This window comes from Ascaphus truei, chromosome 1, assembly GCF_040206685.1.
Source record: "Ascaphus truei isolate aAscTru1 chromosome 1, aAscTru1.hap1, whole genome shotgun sequence".
NCBI lineage: Eukaryota > Metazoa > Chordata > Amphibia > Anura > Ascaphidae > Ascaphus > Ascaphus truei.
In genome coordinates, this window is record NC_134483.1 from 449244495 (window position 1) to 449262220 (window position 17726).

The 17726-nt window shown below is 42.2% G+C and overlaps 1 protein-coding gene across 1 annotated transcript in view; it reads left to right on the top strand.

Annotated features, from left to right (window-relative positions):
* LOC142503772 (bifunctional heparan sulfate N-deacetylase/N-sulfotransferase 4) overlaps positions 1-17726 on the top strand; it is a 381904-nt gene that overhangs the window by 57765 nt on the left and 306413 nt on the right. Inside the window, exon 2 of the mRNA XM_075616452.1 lies at positions 1034-2241. Coding sequence (XP_075472567.1) covers positions 1261-2241 — 981 coding nt within the window. The 5' untranslated portion in view covers positions 1034-1260. The remainder of the gene's footprint in view (positions 1-1033; positions 2242-17726) is intronic.

Below are 17726 nucleotides of genomic sequence, written 5' to 3' on the forward strand. Positions count from 1 at the left end.
TATTCAAATTTGTGAATGAGTAGATTAGTAAATGAGTACCTGTCTCTGATCTATAATGGGCATCTGCCGATATTTATTTCTGAAATTGTGAATGCAATTGTAACTTTAGTATCATATGTATTTTCTAAATTCTATTCCCACACAAAATAATGAATACTCGTGTATGGCAGAGTGTATGAAACACTGAAATGGAATACTGGACGGAGGCACACAAAAGCAATGCAATGCAATCATTCTATAAACCAATGCCTTTCATTTTTAATTATGTTGAAACTCTATTGGCAGAGATCATATTAGTAGTTAATTTAGGAAAAAGTGCCACATAAGCACTTTTAGATATGAGAAAAACACAAACATCTTTGTTCGGACTTGTACTTACAGGAACTGGTGAAATATACACTAACATTGTATGATATAGATTTCAGATATAAATTACCTTGTTACGAATCTTTGAATAGATAAATACTATGCAGTTGCAGCATCTAGTGGCTACCCCGAAATATCATATTTCTGCCTCATTAGGTTTATGTATTTTTTGGATAATTCTATTTTATTATTTTCTGATATTTTCTATTTATTTATTTTTTTATGAGAGAGAGAGAGAGAGAGAGAGAGAGAGAGAGAGAGAGAGAGAGAGAGAGAGAGAGAGAGAGAGAGAGAGAGAGAGAGAGAGAGAGAGAGAGAGAGAGAGAGAGAGAGAGAGAGAGATATTTTAAGACCAGGTTTAGTGTGCAGTGTTTCTCTTTGTATAGCTTCAATCTATGAATATGAAATACTGAGGAAGATTTTTAGTGTTAGGAATTGTAAGAATTTTCAGCAGCATTTCACTAGATTATAGTGTAAGAGTACTGAGGGAATTTGTAGTGGCAAATTACCTAAAAAATAGTCCATCATTTGATGCTGCTACTTTAGATTTATGTTGTGTTCAGGAATTACAGCACAAATGTGACAGCAGTCCTCACATTGCAAATATTGGACATGCTTTCAGAATGTAGCTACTTGTGTAATTGTATTGTATGCTTCTATTTTTCAGGTAATGATAAGTTCTGCGCTGACCAGTGGGATCTACTGAAATCAAGACAGATCTGTCTCACACACAAATGTATCTCTGATGGAACTTGTCTTATAAGCTTTACTGTAATTGTAGTGCAATGGTCACATAAGCTTTTTGGGAGAAGTGCAAGGTCACTTCTGTGCACTGTTCACTGAGGCACTTTAATATGAAATAAGAAAAAAAGAGACACTGAAATCTTGTAAAAAATGAATCTTATTGTAAAGCTACGAAGAAGCTTCCGAACACTAGTAATTCTCTTAGCCACGTTCTGCCTTGCAAGTATTGTAATTTCAGCCTACTATCTGTACTCTGGTCATAAACAGGCAATATTACTTATTGAGACAACTGCACAGGCTGAATGTGGAGACATACATTTATTACCATATAGAACATTAAAGATGAAAACAGCTAAACCAATTGATACTTCCAAAACAGATCTGACAGTGTTACTTTTCGTAGAGAGTCAGTACTCTCAGCTTGGACAGGATATTGTAGCAATCCTGGAGTCCAGCAGGTTTCAATATCACATAGTGATTGCACCTGGAAAGGGAGACATTCCTCCTCTCACAAAAGACGGCAAGGGCAAATATGCAATTATTGTGTATGAGAATGTCTTAAAATATGTATCAATGGACTCATGGAACCGGGAGCTTTTGGAAAAATACTGTGTTGAATACAGTGTCAGTATCATTGGTTTTCACAAAGCTAATGAAAACAGTTTACCAAGTACGAAACTGAAAGGTTTTCCTTTGCATCTTTACAATAATGTGGCTCTAAATGACTGTTTTGTAAATCCAAACTCCCCTCTGCTTCACATAACAAAAGCTTCAACAGTTGCGAAAGGTCCTTTGCCTGGAGAAGACTGGACAGTATTCCAATACAACCACTCCACATACCAACCGGTTATTTTAGCTGAATTACAGACATTTGGGAAACCTACACATTTTTTATCTAAATCATCTCTACATGCTACTGTAATCCAGGATCTGGGCCTTCATGATGGAATTCAAAGAGTTTTGTTTGGTAACAACTTGAACTTTTGGTTGCACAAGCTAATTTTTATAGATTCCATCTCTTTTTTGTCCGGGAAGAAACTTAGTCTGTCCTTGGACAGATACATTCTTGTCGACATAGATGATATATTTGTGGGAAAGGAGGGTACTAGGATGAATGTAAATGATGTTAAGGTAAGAAAACTATATTGCTAATGTTTGTACTGTATATAATATTGGTTTGCACTCCATAATTATTTTAAGTGATTATACAGTAGATAACTTCCCAGATGTAGTTATACAGATGTACTGTAGCAGCCATTATTGCTCCGGCTGGCACTTTTTGCTCGCAAGCTACAGTAATGCAAGAACATCTGCTACATCTGAACATCCCGCATAAAATTAACACCTGTACTATTGAAATAATCTGGATTTATTTTAAATAGCATAGGTCCAGAGGTGGTACCATACAGTTTAAGATATAAATTAATGTTATCGCCATACGGGATTTTTCCATTTCTTTTGCCATAACATACTGTACGTAGGTTTAGAGATATTGTTATAAAATATGCCATCTCGGAGTAAAAGAGTAAAGGAGAGTTAGTGTGCATTATAAGTATGGACAAAGAGAGAAAAGTATTTATAAGACTTGTTGGGTTGGAAAATACTAATGCTAACCATCATGTGTTATATTAACTATTCTGTCAAATGTAAAAAAAAAAAAAACTGTGTGATGCATGTAAAAGATAAGTTTTATGCATGCGGAGACAGCCTAATTAATGCATTGAAAAGTTTATCAAAATAACGGCAAGACATACTTATATTACCTAATAATTATTCTCTAGGGCCATGGTGTGCAAACTGGTGTCCACAAGATTTTTTTGGGAGGGCATGGGTGGTTGCAGAGGTCATGCGTTCTTCCCCAAGGCATTTAAATTAAATGTCGGGGGACCGCGCGAGACCTCTGCAACCTCTACTTACCGGGATTCAGCCAGCTTCAGGACAAGTGACCATGGCAGCGTGGCGTCAAATGACGCCGTGGGTCACGTGACATCACATGACCCAGCGCGCAAGGTAAGAAGGGTGGGGCGCACAACAGAGGAGAGCAGGCAAGAGGGGAGCAGCAAAAAAAGTTTGTGCGCCCCTGTTCTAGAGGACTGTTTTTTAAAATGGTCCTCATATCACGGATAATACAAAACAAGTTTACTGTGCCATAGAGAAATATTCTATTGATTTCAATAGGTTCATGTTTTTTCATTTATAAATCAATGGAAACAAATGATGTGTTCTGCATCTGTTAGGCAGCCAGGAAAACGGCCCATATTTAATAAGGGGTGCTATTACTTTTAGACACTCTCCAGCACATTTACTTGAATGAATGGTGTCTTATGGAATAGCATTGCTAAGTAAATATGATCCAATATGTCTTACTACTGGTACAGTATTTGAATGCTTGTCCCCTTCTCAAGAGACTGGTAAACTTTTTTCATGATTGATACATTTACCTAGTTTTGTTGTTGATGTGCACTTAAGCACCCTGCTTTATGTACTGTACATTTTTTTAAACTGTATTTTATAGATATGACGAATAACTTCATAGAAAGAATAAAAGCATAGTAAAAAAAAAAGTAAAAAGAGTGTAAAACATGGTAGAACCTAAAATACAAAAAAAGAAGAAGAAAGAAAGCAAAACGGGGAAGGTGGAGGAACATATTCAGATGTAAATCCAGCAAAATACAATTTGAATAAGTATTAGACCAGAGGACTAGGCCATAAATGTTTGTAATTGAGCTTCTAAGGCAGTATATTTAAAAGATTTAATAACTTTCCTCTGTACAGAGGAAGACAGTTAATTCCAGGTCAGAGCAATCATTTAATCCAGGGGTGCACAAACTTTGCACAAACTTTTTGTCCAGCGCCCGCCTGCCTGCTCTCCTCCACTGCTCGCGCCCCGCCCTCAGCTTGTATCAAGCATAAAATGACGCTGCGGGGTCATGTCACATCACGTAAATAACGGTGCATTACCATGGCGATGCAGTGTCAAATGACACCGCAGGTCATGTGATGTCATGCCATATGACCCAATGGCATCATTTGATGTCGCTTTGCCATGGCGATGCATCACACCAAGCCGCCTGAATGAAGGTATGTGAGTTACAGAGGCCTCGTACGGTCGTCCCCAGGCATTTAATTTAAATGCCTTGGGGAAGAATGTGGCGCCTCTGTAACCGCCGCGCCCCCCAGTTTGCACCCCTGATCTAATCTCTCAGAAGAGAGAATTGTGAAAAAGATATTTTTCAACTGGACATTAGGAGGTTTTTTGTGTTTTTTTTAATGTATTTAACCAGTTAGTCATAACAGCTAGAAACAGATTTTGGGGAGCGCAAAGATAGAAAATAAACAGTTATTAGTGACAATATTGCACTGATGTGAGAACTCAAAGCGCTCAGGGTGATGGGGGTGTGTATAATACAACTATAGGTGATGTACTCGCACGGCCATGTGTGAGACTGTCTCACAAAGTAAGTTCTTTATAGACTGTAATCCTTCCTTTTCTCAGAAGATGAATTCTCTTTCTGAATCTTTTCCCTCTGTATGAGGTGTTCGCACAGTGGGACGACTAGCGTCCTCGCGATGGAACCCAGTGAGGATGACAGCTCACCACACTCTGTTTCTATCATTCTAAGAGGATCACGGGAGTATCCTCTTTTGGTTTGAGCAGCAATACATACCGGGCCAATATTGTACCATTTGGTTTCTATTTGTATGTAGATTTTGCATTTTAAGACACATTGTCAGGCTTATTATTTGTTCCATTTCGGATTGATAATTAGAGGGAGTGCCCCAGATATCCTTTACCACTAGTCAGAATAGCTAGTCTGGCGGCCTATCTACAATAGGAGGGTCATTGTTTAAGATCAAACTTCAGCCAGACATATTACCAAAGATCAAAGTTTTAAACATGAGGAGGGATTGGAGTTTTGTTATCCATAGATAAATTGAAACGTTTTGTACCAAAATATCTTCGCTTTCACTGATGTCGCTTTATGACATAGCCAGAAGCAATAAAGAAAATCGGCATCCTCCCTATCACAATTAGAACAAATAGCTCTGTGTAAAATTTTAAACAGCGTCTCTTTAAATGATAAAGACAGAGTCATATTCTTGACCCGGTTATAATCTATAATAAGATCGTAAATATTTTCAGTGTCAAGGAAATCCTTTTTCCATCTCTCCAAAACAGAATCCCATAATAAATCCTTGCTAAATTTCTTAATGCTGTGTGAAAGTATCCGAGAAGCATATCGTCTGAATTTAGAAAATTCAAGTAAAAAATCAAAAAGGTTATTGTTGGGTATATTGCATTTCTCCTTCAATTGCTGAACTGACATCAGACATTTAGCCCCTGGTTCCCAAAGATCTCTTAAACATTTAATTCATTAAAATGCCTATGTATGAAAAGTCTTAGAACTCCATATGGGAAAATAAGTTGCCTGAATTAGAAGATGAAAAGATACATTTCGAGATAAATTGAATTTTTAATGGATTAATTGCTCTGCTCATATTGTGTCATAAACCAGAATATTCCCCTTTATATTCTGTGGTATGCATATACATTTTTTTATGTAGCAGAAAGCTAAGGGCAATACCAGTTTGTTTTCTAAAATAGGATTGGAGAATGTCTGAAGTTTTAAATCCAATGTCTAGCATATTTAATCAAACATGCTAGATTAAAATATTTAACATCAGGAAAATGTATTCCACCATCATCTTTTAAAAATTACGGGGAGGCGTATTATGTTTTGTATTCATGCAGAGAAAATTAGCAATTCATTTGTTAATTAAAGAGATATTAGATTTATTTATTAGAAGAGGCAACATCTGTTAGGGGTACAGTAAATAATTTTATGTAGCATATGACCCCCCCCCCCCTACCCCCTATCCTCTGGGAAATTAAGTCATGGCTATTGTTAGGTGTAGTGCTAGTTACCTCTTTGGCACAGGAGAACTGTGGTACCCGCGATGGTGTGGGGGAAGACAGGCAGACTTTTAGGGATTCTTCTGGTTCTTCTTCTTGGTGACAGCACCTCCAGACATTGGAGGCTTCAGCAAGGCTGAAGGTGGTCCACACTGTGACAATCCTTACTCACAATACTCCCTCCACACAGACTGCCAAGGAGCCAGGAGTATGTGAGGGTGATCTTTATTATAGCAGCCACTGCGATGTTATTACAGCGAATGCTTTAGTTGATAAAGTAGATCCCTGACTTCTGGATGGTACTGGCCTGCTGGTAATAGTGAGGCCTCTCTGGATTGAATTAGTGCCTCAGCCCATGAGCTCTCTCTCCCAGCCAGAAGGAAAGCTGAGAGCTCCTACCCCATGAAGGGATAGTTTTGAAACCCAATCACAGACTGAAGAACCCATCCCTAAGGGGCTGAACTTTATTCTATAATTTAGGCACTTCCTTCCTGTAGCTCAAAGAGGGAGGGCCCAGCACATTCGCAACCACTCCTGCCACTCAGGAAGTCAGCATGAGAAGGGAAAACCCCATAAGACAGCCTGTCACTGTCTGTGTCTTACTAGAACTTACATGACAGGGTAGGTAGAGAGATAGCTGGACCAGCCATTGCTATATGTGGAATATATTATAAAACAAAAATTATAACAGTATGTCACCTTAGAAGCTGTCTTGACATTTTTTTCAATGCAGGCTTAAAGTTTATAGAGGTATGGAGAGTGACTCTCAAAAGCTCAATACTAGATCAAATAATAAGGCATTAAAGGGCAGCCTTGACAAGTTTGTCTTTGTAAGGAAACATTTGATTGTTTAACAGATTTGTAACAGGAGAGATGTAAAGGGATTACAGTAATTAGCCTTGATGGTTTGTACAGCAAAGTCAAATATTCAGCATGTCTCAAATTGATGAGCCCATACTGGCAAATAAAATGCTTTATCAGTATCCATGCTAATGATGTATGCAGTTTCATCTCTTGCACCGAATTGTAGACTGAAGTACAATGAGTATAATAATAAACAGCTGATAAAATCTTTCTAATATTAGTTACAGGTTTCTTATTAAAACAAAACTCATCTGATCTCTGGAAACCATGCTAGGCAGATATGTCTTGAGGCTATCTAATTTTTATGAATAGCTTATAATCTTGATTTATAAAATATATGGTATCATAAGAAGCTGAATCCTGGGGATCTTTTCTTATAAATCAATCAGGGCCAAGTAAAATATAAACTTTTTCCGATAAGAAACAATTAAATACATTTGCTAAAGGTTCTGAAACCCCATTAGATAGATCTGTATACAATTCCGCTTTTTAGACATCTGGTTCCAGAATTCTTAGTACTTTTAATTGTTATAGGATGACTAAGAACTTAAAGTGCATCAGCTGAGAGTTTTGGTAGCTTAATTTTATTCCAGAAATAATTTTTCTCATTGGCATCAACAAACATCAATCAATGCGTCTTTTTACAAGTTAAAAACAAATTAACAAGAATTTCTGGCATCTTATCTCAATCAGTAAATCAATTTCCTTTAGTATCCTTTAAATCTGAGATAAAAGTGCTAAATTATAATTTTTAATCGAAGAATGAGAAGTAAATTCTAGGCAGAGACTGGTGTGGTGGTGTGCTTTAGAAATGCATGTAAAATTGTGAGCATCAGGACATAGAATTCTTCAAGGGTCAGCTACACTTCATTAGGGTTTATAATTAATTGGGACATTTTACATCAAGATGGTGGGGTGATCTATCTATAGCTAGGTTTTCCAACACATTAAAATCACCTCCAAGTGTCAGCAAGATACCATTCAACTCTAGGAGATTGCCCACAAGATCTACAAAAAAGGCTCTGTCAAATGTGTTTGGTATTTATGTATATTTTTATTTTTGCAACACCAGGTATGCAGCACTTTACAATTTTTACAATACAATAACAGTACTTAGACTATAATATAGACAAGGTAAGTGCATCAAGATATAAATGTAACATTATAGGGAAGTCATTCCTGCCAAAAAGAGCTTACAATCTAATGTGCATGTGTGGGGACTAGCACAAACAGTAGGAGTAAATTGTGAGTGCGTTGTTTAGCATGTATAAGAGCATACAGTAGTGAGTCAACACTTCATTTAACAGGTTGTGTTTTTTGAAGGGTAGATGAAGTATAGGCGAATGAAGAATGAATTAAAATCAGCTTTATTCAACGATGGTGTTTTCTGAAGGATTTTGAACTTAGAGAAGGTTTGAGGGTGCTGTGGTTACATGGGTCCAGAGAGAAAACAGGCCTGAGAAGGGGGAGGGAGAAAACAAGGGGTAGGGAGGAAGAAAGGGGCGAGGTAAGGGTGGGGGAAGAGGAAGTTTGTTGATTCAAAACATCACCCACATCTTCTGCTGGTGCGTTGTGTATGTCCAGCTGCAGTGTACCACGAGTTGGTTACATCTGAAGGAAGTGTAAGCTCTCACAAGCAGTCCTCAATACTTTTTTGTATCTACAGTATAGACAAATACTAAATGGTAAACGCCAACACCAATTGATAATAGATATATCAGTATAATGTATAGGAGGTGGGAAGTATAGAGGGATCCCTGTAAATCCTCAAATACTACAATATAAACAAAAATGTATGTTCTCAGCTGTCATAATAAAAATGTAGAAGCAACAGGGAGATTGAGTCAAAAAATGTATTTTACTGCTTAGAAAAGAAAACAGAAAATGCACGCAGTGTACACAGGCGGCACACTTTATCCGAGTGCGGCTCATTCCGCAAGCCGGGAAATGTCCCGGCTTGCGAGCCGCACTCCCTCAGCGTGCCACGCATCATCGGGTGCCTGTGCCGCCTGTACGCGTGCCCAGGGCTCCCCGAGGGAGCCCTGGTGTCGCGTGGATGTCACGACGGCGGCGGGACGTTCCGGGGGACCCGGCGGACCCGGTAAGGAGAGGGGGAAGCCCCGATCGGCGGGCCTCTCCTCCGAGGCTTCGGCGCGCGCCCGGCACCCTCCGGCGCACACCAGGTTACTGCTGCGGCCGAGAACGGGCAAATGCTCGAATAAACTCGGCCGCAGCAGTATATATATATATACAGTGCTTGACAAATCACCCAAAAATCTACTCGCCGAACCATAAATGAATTCCTAGTAAGAACATTCGCTTTTGACATAAGTTTATTTATTGTATTACATTATACTACAATTAGTCCTTGTTTAGTGTGTGTGTGTATAAATGTCGAATCTAGAAAAAAAAGCCAGATGTGAATGACTAGTTTCCTGCACCCCTTAACTAGTGCCTGGATGCCCCCGCTTCACGATATTTAAAGCTGCAATCCCACCTGGAATCTTACCTGATCCGCAGACACTCAATGTCCAGGTACCTCATTCCCGCAATGTTATACATTGGAGGGGATGTGTTCCCTACCTGTCTTCTGGGTTACGGGGGATTCCGATGTCTTCTGTGTGAAGCTTGAGTCGGATCTGGAAGAAAGCAGTATAGGTTATTTCGGTGTAGTATAGGGCAGTTAAGATATACAGGGTAAATAAAATATCCAGATGAAGATTGTGAGACAGAGAGAGGGTGAGACAGAGAGAGGGTGAGACAGAGAGAGGGTGATACAGAGAGAGGGTGAGACAGAGAGAGGGTGAGAGAGACGGAGAGAGGGTGAGAGAGATGGAGAGAGGGTGAGAGAGAGATGGAGAGAGGGTGAGAGAGAGACGGAGAGAGGGTGAGAGAGAGACGGAGAGAAGGTGAGAGAGAGACGGAGAGAGGGTGTGAGAGAGATGGAAAGAGAGACAGAGAGAGGGTGAGAGAGAGATGGAGAGAGGGTGAGAGAGAGAGAGGGAGAGGGTGACTGGGTGGGGGGGGTGGGGTGACTGGGTGGGGTGATGGGGTGACTGGGTGGGGTGATGGGGTGACTGGGTGGGGTGACTGGGTGGGGTGATGGGGTGACTGGGTGGGGTGATGGGGTGACTGTGTGGGGTGATGGGATGACTGACTGGGTGATTGGGTGGGGTGACGGGGTGTCTGACTGGGTGGGGATTACTGACTGTCTGACTGGGTGGGGATTACTGACTTACTGGGTGGGGATTACTGACTGTCTGACTGGGTGGGGATTACTGACTGTCTGACTGGGTGGGGTGACTGGGCGACTGGGCAGGGGGCAGGGGGGTGGGATGACTGACTTTTGACTGACTGGGTGGGGGGGGTGACTGACTGGGTGAGGGGGGGTATGACTGACTGACTGGGTGGGGGGGGTATGACTGACTGGGTGGGGGGGTATGATTGATTGGGTGGTGGGGTGTGACTGACTGGGTGGGGGGGTGATTGACTGGGTGGGGGGATATGACTGACTGGGTGGGGGGGGTATGACTGACTGGGTGGGGGGGTATGACTGACTGACTGGGTGGGGGGGATGACTGACTGACTGGGTGGGGGGGGGTATGACTGACTGGGTGGGGGGGGTATGACTGACTGACTGGGTGGGGGGGGATGACTGACTGACTGGGTGGGGGGGATGACTAACTGACCGGGTGGGGTGGGGGGATGACTGACTGGGTGGTGTGGGGGGATGACTGACTGGGTGGGGTGGGGGGATGACTGACTGGGTGGGGTGGGGGGATGACTGACTTGGTGGGGTGGGGGGGATGACTGACTGGGTGGGGTGGTACCTCTGCTATCCTACACATTCTCTCTCTCTCTCTCTCTCTCTCTCTCTCTCTCTCTCTCTCTCTCTCATACACTGGCGACACACTTTATTCGAGCTCGGCTAGTTCCACGAATTCGGGTATACCCGGGTGTATTGAGGTTTGTGACTGTTTTCTGCCCGAGTGCATTGGGTTATTTTCCATGCAGGGATTGAAGCATTTTATTCCCGCTGGCTGCAATACTGCACAGTATATATATATATACTGCATTACAATTCATGAATTTATGCCATCTGGTAGACACGCGATGCATTGCAGCCTATTAAATCCTAATCATTATCATTTAACAGATCAGCCGCCCGTCAGCCAGGCATGAACCCAGGCTGGGAAGGCAAACGCAACGGGGCTTGTCAGAGGTGAGGAGCGGCGCATTCCAGGTATCTGCCAGGTACATACTGGGTATTTGCTCGAATAAAGTGTGTCGGTGCAGTACATACACACACACACAATCTCTCTCACACACACTCTCTGTGGGGGGGGGGAAGCGGAGACAGCCACGGGGACCGAGGGGAACACCCCTGCCCCGCGCGTGCAGCCACAGGAGCGGAACCGGAGGGCAAGTGGGACAGGGGAGGAAATCCCCTGCTGTCATCTCCTGCCCCGTGCGAGCAGACACGAAGACAGGAGCAGAGACCAGAGGGGAAGCGGGTTCGGGGGGGAACATTCTCCGCTGTCATCTCCGGCCCCGGGCGTGCAGCCACGGGGACAGGAGCGGAACCGGAGGGCAAGCGGGACGGGGGAGGGGGAAAATCCCCTGCTGTCATCTCATGCCCCGTGCGAGCAGCCACGGGGACAGGCGCGGAGACTGAGGGGATGAGAGGGGAAGCGCGAGCAGGAGACAGGGACCGCGCGAGGAGCAGCCATTACTTACCCCTGCAGAGAAGGGCTCCATTCCGCGTCACGACCGCGTCACGGCCAATCAGCCAGGAGGATATTTTTTTTAATTTTTTTTTTAATTTGTAGGGGGGGGGGGAAGCGGAGACAGCCACGGGGACCGAGGGGAACACCCCTGCTGGCATCGGAAGCAGCCACTGGCACTGGGGGAAAGCGGGGACCATAGGGCAACCGGGACGGGAGGGGGGAACATCGCCCGCTGTCATCTCCTGCCCCGCGCGAGCAGCCACAGGGACAGGAGCGGAACCGGAGGGCAAGCGGGAAAGGGGGGGGGGTGGGGGGAGAAATCCCCTGCTGTCATCTCCTGCCCGACAGGAGCGGAGACTGGAGGGGATGAGGGGGGAAGCGCGGGCAGGAGACAGGGACCGCGCGCGCGAGGAGCAGCCATTACTTACCCCTGCAGAGAAGGGCTCCATTCCGCGTCACGACCAATTGGTCAATCAGCCAGGAGAATATTTTTTTTTTGTTATTTTTTTTATTTTTTTTAAAATTTGCGCAGAGCAGGGGTGAAAAGTAGCTGGCCACGGGCCAATTTCCGTTCGCGCCTGGCGAGTGGGCGACCGGGTTTGTCGAGCACTGTATATATATATATATATATATATATATATATATATATATATATATATATATATACTGAGTTAAGTTATGGGGAGTAAAAAAAGTGACAAAAACCCTCCACAGAAAAGCAAATATGCTAATGTAAATACAACTGTATGCTCATCTGCATGTCTTAGGCAGGTCTGCAACCCCGCCTTTCACCATTATCACCCAGCACACAGCACTTCCACTGCAGCAAGGGATTCTGGGAAATGACATACAAATGAGTACACAGTGCCACTTTTTGCTTCAAAAACCATTTTTAACATGGTTCCCTATAGGCTTAAGCTTGCTGCATGGTCACAGCTTTGAGCACAGCCAGGGTTAAGGTGCATAGCCAGAAAACCTACCGACAGACTGCTGTTTTGACCTTAATGGGTCTCATCAGTGTGGGGTTGGTTAACTGGGTATGCAAAGAAGCTAAAGGATGGGGTTTACCATACTGAGTTAAGTTATGGTGAGTGAAAAAAGTGACAAAAACCCTCCACAGAAAATATATATATACAGTTGTGTGAAAAAGAAAGTATGGGACTCAGCCAGGTACAAGCTAAGGCTCACACAAAAGACTCCCTGATGATCCCACTAGCAAACAACATATCTTCCCTCCAGGATATCATGAAACCTATTTAGATGTCTGGAGATATTCAGGTGTGTGTTAACTCAATGCCAAGGAAGAAAGACATTAGCAATGATCTTAGAAAAGCAATTGTTGCTGCCCATCAATCTGGGAAGGGTTATATGGCCATTTCCAAACTATTTAAAGTCCATCATTCTACAGTGAGAAAGATTATTCAAAAGTGGAAAACATTCAAGACAGTTGCCAATCGTCCCAGGAGTGGACATCCCAGCAAATTCACCCCAAAGTCAGACCTTGCAATGCTCAGAGAAATTGAAAAAAAAAAAACAAGAGTTACATCAAAGACTCTACAGGCCTCAGCTAGCATGTTAAATGTTAAAGTTCATGACAGTACAATTAGAAAAAGACTGATCAGGTATGGTTTGTTTGGAAGGGTTGCCAGGAGAAAGCCTCTTCTCTCTAAAAAGAACATGGCAGCACGTCTTAGGTTTGCAAATTTGCATCTGAACAAACCACAAGACTTCTGGAACAATGTCCTTTGGACAGACGAGACCAAAGTGGAGATGTTTGGCCATAATGCACAGCGCCACGTTTGAGGAAAACCAAACACAGCATATCAGCACAAACACCTCATACCAACTGTCAAGCATGGTGGTGGAGGCGTGATGATTTGGGCTTGTTTTGCAGCCTGGGAACCTTGCAGTCATTGAGTCGACCATGAACTCCTCTGTATACTAAAGTATTCTAGAGTCAAATGTGAGGCCATCTGTCCGACAGCTAAAGCTTGGCCGAAATTGGTTCATGCAACAGGACAATGATCCCAAGCACACCAGCAAATCTACAACAGAATGGCTGAAAAAGAAAAGAATCAAGGTGTTGCAATGGCCCAGTCAAAGTCCAGACCTCAACCCGATTGAAATGCTGTGGCGGGACCTTAAGATAGCTGTGCATAAACAAATGCCCGCAAACCTCAATAAACTGAAGCAACATTGTAAAGAAGAGTGGGCCAAAATTCCTACACAACGATGTGAGAGACTGATAAAGTCATACAGAAAACAATTACTTCAAGTTATTGCTGCTAAAGGTGGTTCTACAAGCTATTGAATCATATGTGTACTTAGTTTTTCACACATGGCTTCTCCATTTTGGCTTTATTTTTGTTACATAAACCATGACACGGTGTAATATGTCATAATAACAAACAAATATTCCCGGCACACAAGAAGAAACCAAGAGTAAGAGGATCAGCCAAAAAATAATTTTAATGCTACACATGAGATGCACACATGGGTCAAACAAGGACCAAAAGAAACAATATGTACTAAGACAGGGAAAATGACAGGGAAAGGAGGGGGAAAGGAATGGAGGGAGGGAAAGGAAAAATGGGGGGCTAAAAAGCCCAGGGCAAGGGGGACGGGGGCAACGTTTCGGGGTATGGAGACCCCTTCTTCAGGCCATTCCCAGGGAGACCGTAGTCCCCTGGTACTTCCCTCTACCCTGTGACTGAATCCCTGAGATACACAGTAACTAGCTATTGCTGAATATCTGAGATCGATGAAGGCAGGCTGTAAACCAATAGACTCAATATGATAAGTATAAGACAACTGTGTGTAAGCTGTAAATATTGCAGGGAACTTGCTGGCAAAGCAGGGCGCTATAGGGAAAATTACCCACAAATGCAAACCTATGGACAAAAATACAAACTCAAAACCATGGGGAAACAAAAGTAGATACATAAAGACAAATATAGTGGCACCAGCCCCATAGACAAAGGATATAAGTACATACTTTGAGACAGGCAAGTACAGGGAGCACTCAGATAGTCCTGAAGCAAGCAGACCTGTTGTCGCAAGTTCCTCGTGGTGTAGACAGCCCAGCACTGATCGTGGAGTAGCGCCTGTGACCCATAAGATGGCGCAACTTGATGACGTCACATCTAGGGTCCGCAAAACGGCAGAATCGCGTGTAGCATAGTTCCCATATACATGTGAAAGCGTAGGGAAGTCCGCGCATGCGCACAGCAGGGAGATCGGAGCCGTCCGATCCTGAAGGTGGAGACAGCCACATATCGCGTCAGAAGAGGAATTCAGCCACTAAGAGAACCGCAGAGGACACTGCTGAGCACTGATGTCAGAGGAGATCTTCACAATGTTGGAGCAGCACACCATGGGCTCGAGGGGATGTAAAACATAATGCACATAGGGGAGATTTCTTTGTCTTTTTGTGTCCTCATATATTTCGTTCCCATAGCATCGCCACTTATCTGCATTTATGGTAATTTTGTGGTTTTTGATCATCATTATTATATATTGATTTTTGATGGGTGTATCTTACAATCTCCCTTGTGTTTTCATCTACAACATAAGATGTGTCCAGTAATCTTTGGAACATTTTAACAAATTGGGGTATAGGCACTCCCTTGATTTTCATACTCATTTTTAAATTGTGAGGTTCTAATACCTCTATCTGTATTTTTCTATTTTTGTACATTATCACATTCATATTGTGAAGTTCTATTAGCTCTGTTTCTATTTACACTTTCTGAGCAGTAAAATACATTTTTTTGGTAAATCTCAGTGTTGCTTCTACATTTCTATTATGAGAGCGGTGAACATATATTTTTTACCTCGTTTTATATGTTTGTGCATGTTTGTACTCGCCTGTTTCTAACTGTTTATGCTTTTGTAATATTCATAACTCTGTACCCCATTGTACCACACTGTGAAACATGTTGGCCCATCACAAATAAACAACAACAACAATAATAATAATAATAATAGGCATGAATATTTAAATTAGTCTTACCACACAAAAAAGCTGTTTTACCATTTTAAACAATTCACCTTTGAAGAACTGTAGTTCTGTTAGTTATTACCCAAGTCCTTAGCTGTAACATTCACAAAATCGTAACATAACCTTCATAATACAGTTAACATTGTGTAGAATGATAATTTCGGATGTGCAGTTTAAGTCAATGAGTCTTAGTAAATATTGGGAATGAAAAGATTTAATTAATTTGGACAAAAATATTACAAAAGCCTGCAATTTGGTAACAAGTGACTATGTAAATGCTTTCTGATGCTTTAAGGAACTTATTTGTCAGAATAATGGAACACAAAATTGGCATGATTAAACTTCTATCTCTCATTGGGCATAATACACCTGCACTAAATATTTGTAGAAGCTAATTGTAATTGTTTTACTGCCTTCTGATGCAATGAAACATTACACGTGGGTAAAGACACGATAATCCCCAAAATTCTGTTTATTCCCAAAAATGTCAGTACAATTATCTGAGGGAAAGGGGAATATTTATTATACATCAAAATAAAAAAAAATATTTGCTCTGATGTTGCTTTCTATGGTTTTCATTTATAGGGCCAATCAGGGCACTGTCACAGAGAAACTTTCATTGACTTCAATGGTATGTTAGCTTGCGATTTTGGCAGTGCAAAAATTAGGTTACTTGATGCACATGTAACAGTGTTTCCCCCACCCGATGGGAGATTCTGCCATACAGCGTGTGTGGTGCATGCTACCTGTTGGTAAGCAGGAGGGCTGAGTCGTCCGTCGCTGATTGTGGTGACACAGGACAGGTTTGTTGGGTACATACCCCACATGGTTCTCTAGCAGTGCAGCGCCTCCATCTGCCGCAGGCTCCAGATGTATGGAGGCGATTTCCTATGGTAAAAATACTCCCTCTCCTTCCCCAGTAAGATCACACACCAGCTAAGAGGTATATGAAACAGGAACAGCTTTATTCTGTTCACTACAATGCAGTTACAGCAGGCCTCTGCCCTATGCAGTCTCTGGTGGTCTATCCAAAAGTAGGATGGTCCCTGAAAATCCACTATGGGTCAAGGGTGCCCACAGCTGTCTTTGCTCTTCCCTGCCCCTCTAGCAGAGGCAGAGGAAAGGTCCAAACTCACTCTCCCCTGAGGGGGAAGAGGCACAGAGAAGGCCCAATGTTCAGGAAACATGTGGTGTGACCTGCCTCAAGTGGGTAGAGGCACTGACTAAATTTGGGCGGCACTCCCCTTAAGTACAGCCAGGAGGGCACCAGGTCTGACCAGGGATTGGGTGAACCCAGGCCTGGTTCCACCTCCCACCCCTGTAACTCAAGGGCACTGCTGGTAGTGGGAAGTACTGGCAGGCCTGCTCTTACCAGGGCTTACTGCCAGGGAAGGCAGACTGGTATCCAAGAACCAGTCCTGGCTACACGCATATACTAGGATATATCCCTACATACAGTATGTAGGATGTTTTCCAAATGTACCTATTTATGAGGGAGAACCCCAATAATTCACAAGGAACACTCTCCCTAAACAAAAGTTCCCGTAACCAATGAAAATCAACAAGACATGGAAAGATCTTCTATCTTTTCCTACCAAACCGCCACAAAATAGTTTTCATAATGTGGCTTGTATTGATATACTGTATTGTATTATGTGCTTCTGTGCATACTGTGGTGGAGAAAACTTCCCTATTTAATGATCTGTTTAAAATGTTTAAAAAGAACATTTTTTACATTTGACATAGCCTGCAGCAGAAAATGGTTCAATATCGCAAAACAATATTTTCTTTATATTGATACATCACTCTATATATACATATATGCTTTTTTTTTAAATAAGATTTGAATTTGACTACATTGACTCCCCACCTCCAAAAATAATTACATGTATACATTTTGTTAAGTCTTGAATGAAATCCCAATACATTTTTTACATTTGAATTCATCTCCCAGAAACTCTTTAATATATTTATAAGGGAGAAACAGCATGTACAAATTGAAATAAAGCATTGGAAATTATTCATACAGATCTTCACATTTTTTTGTATATAATACATTACTTGTTTTCCACTGACATTCTTTCAGCAAGATTGAAAGATGCTGTACATG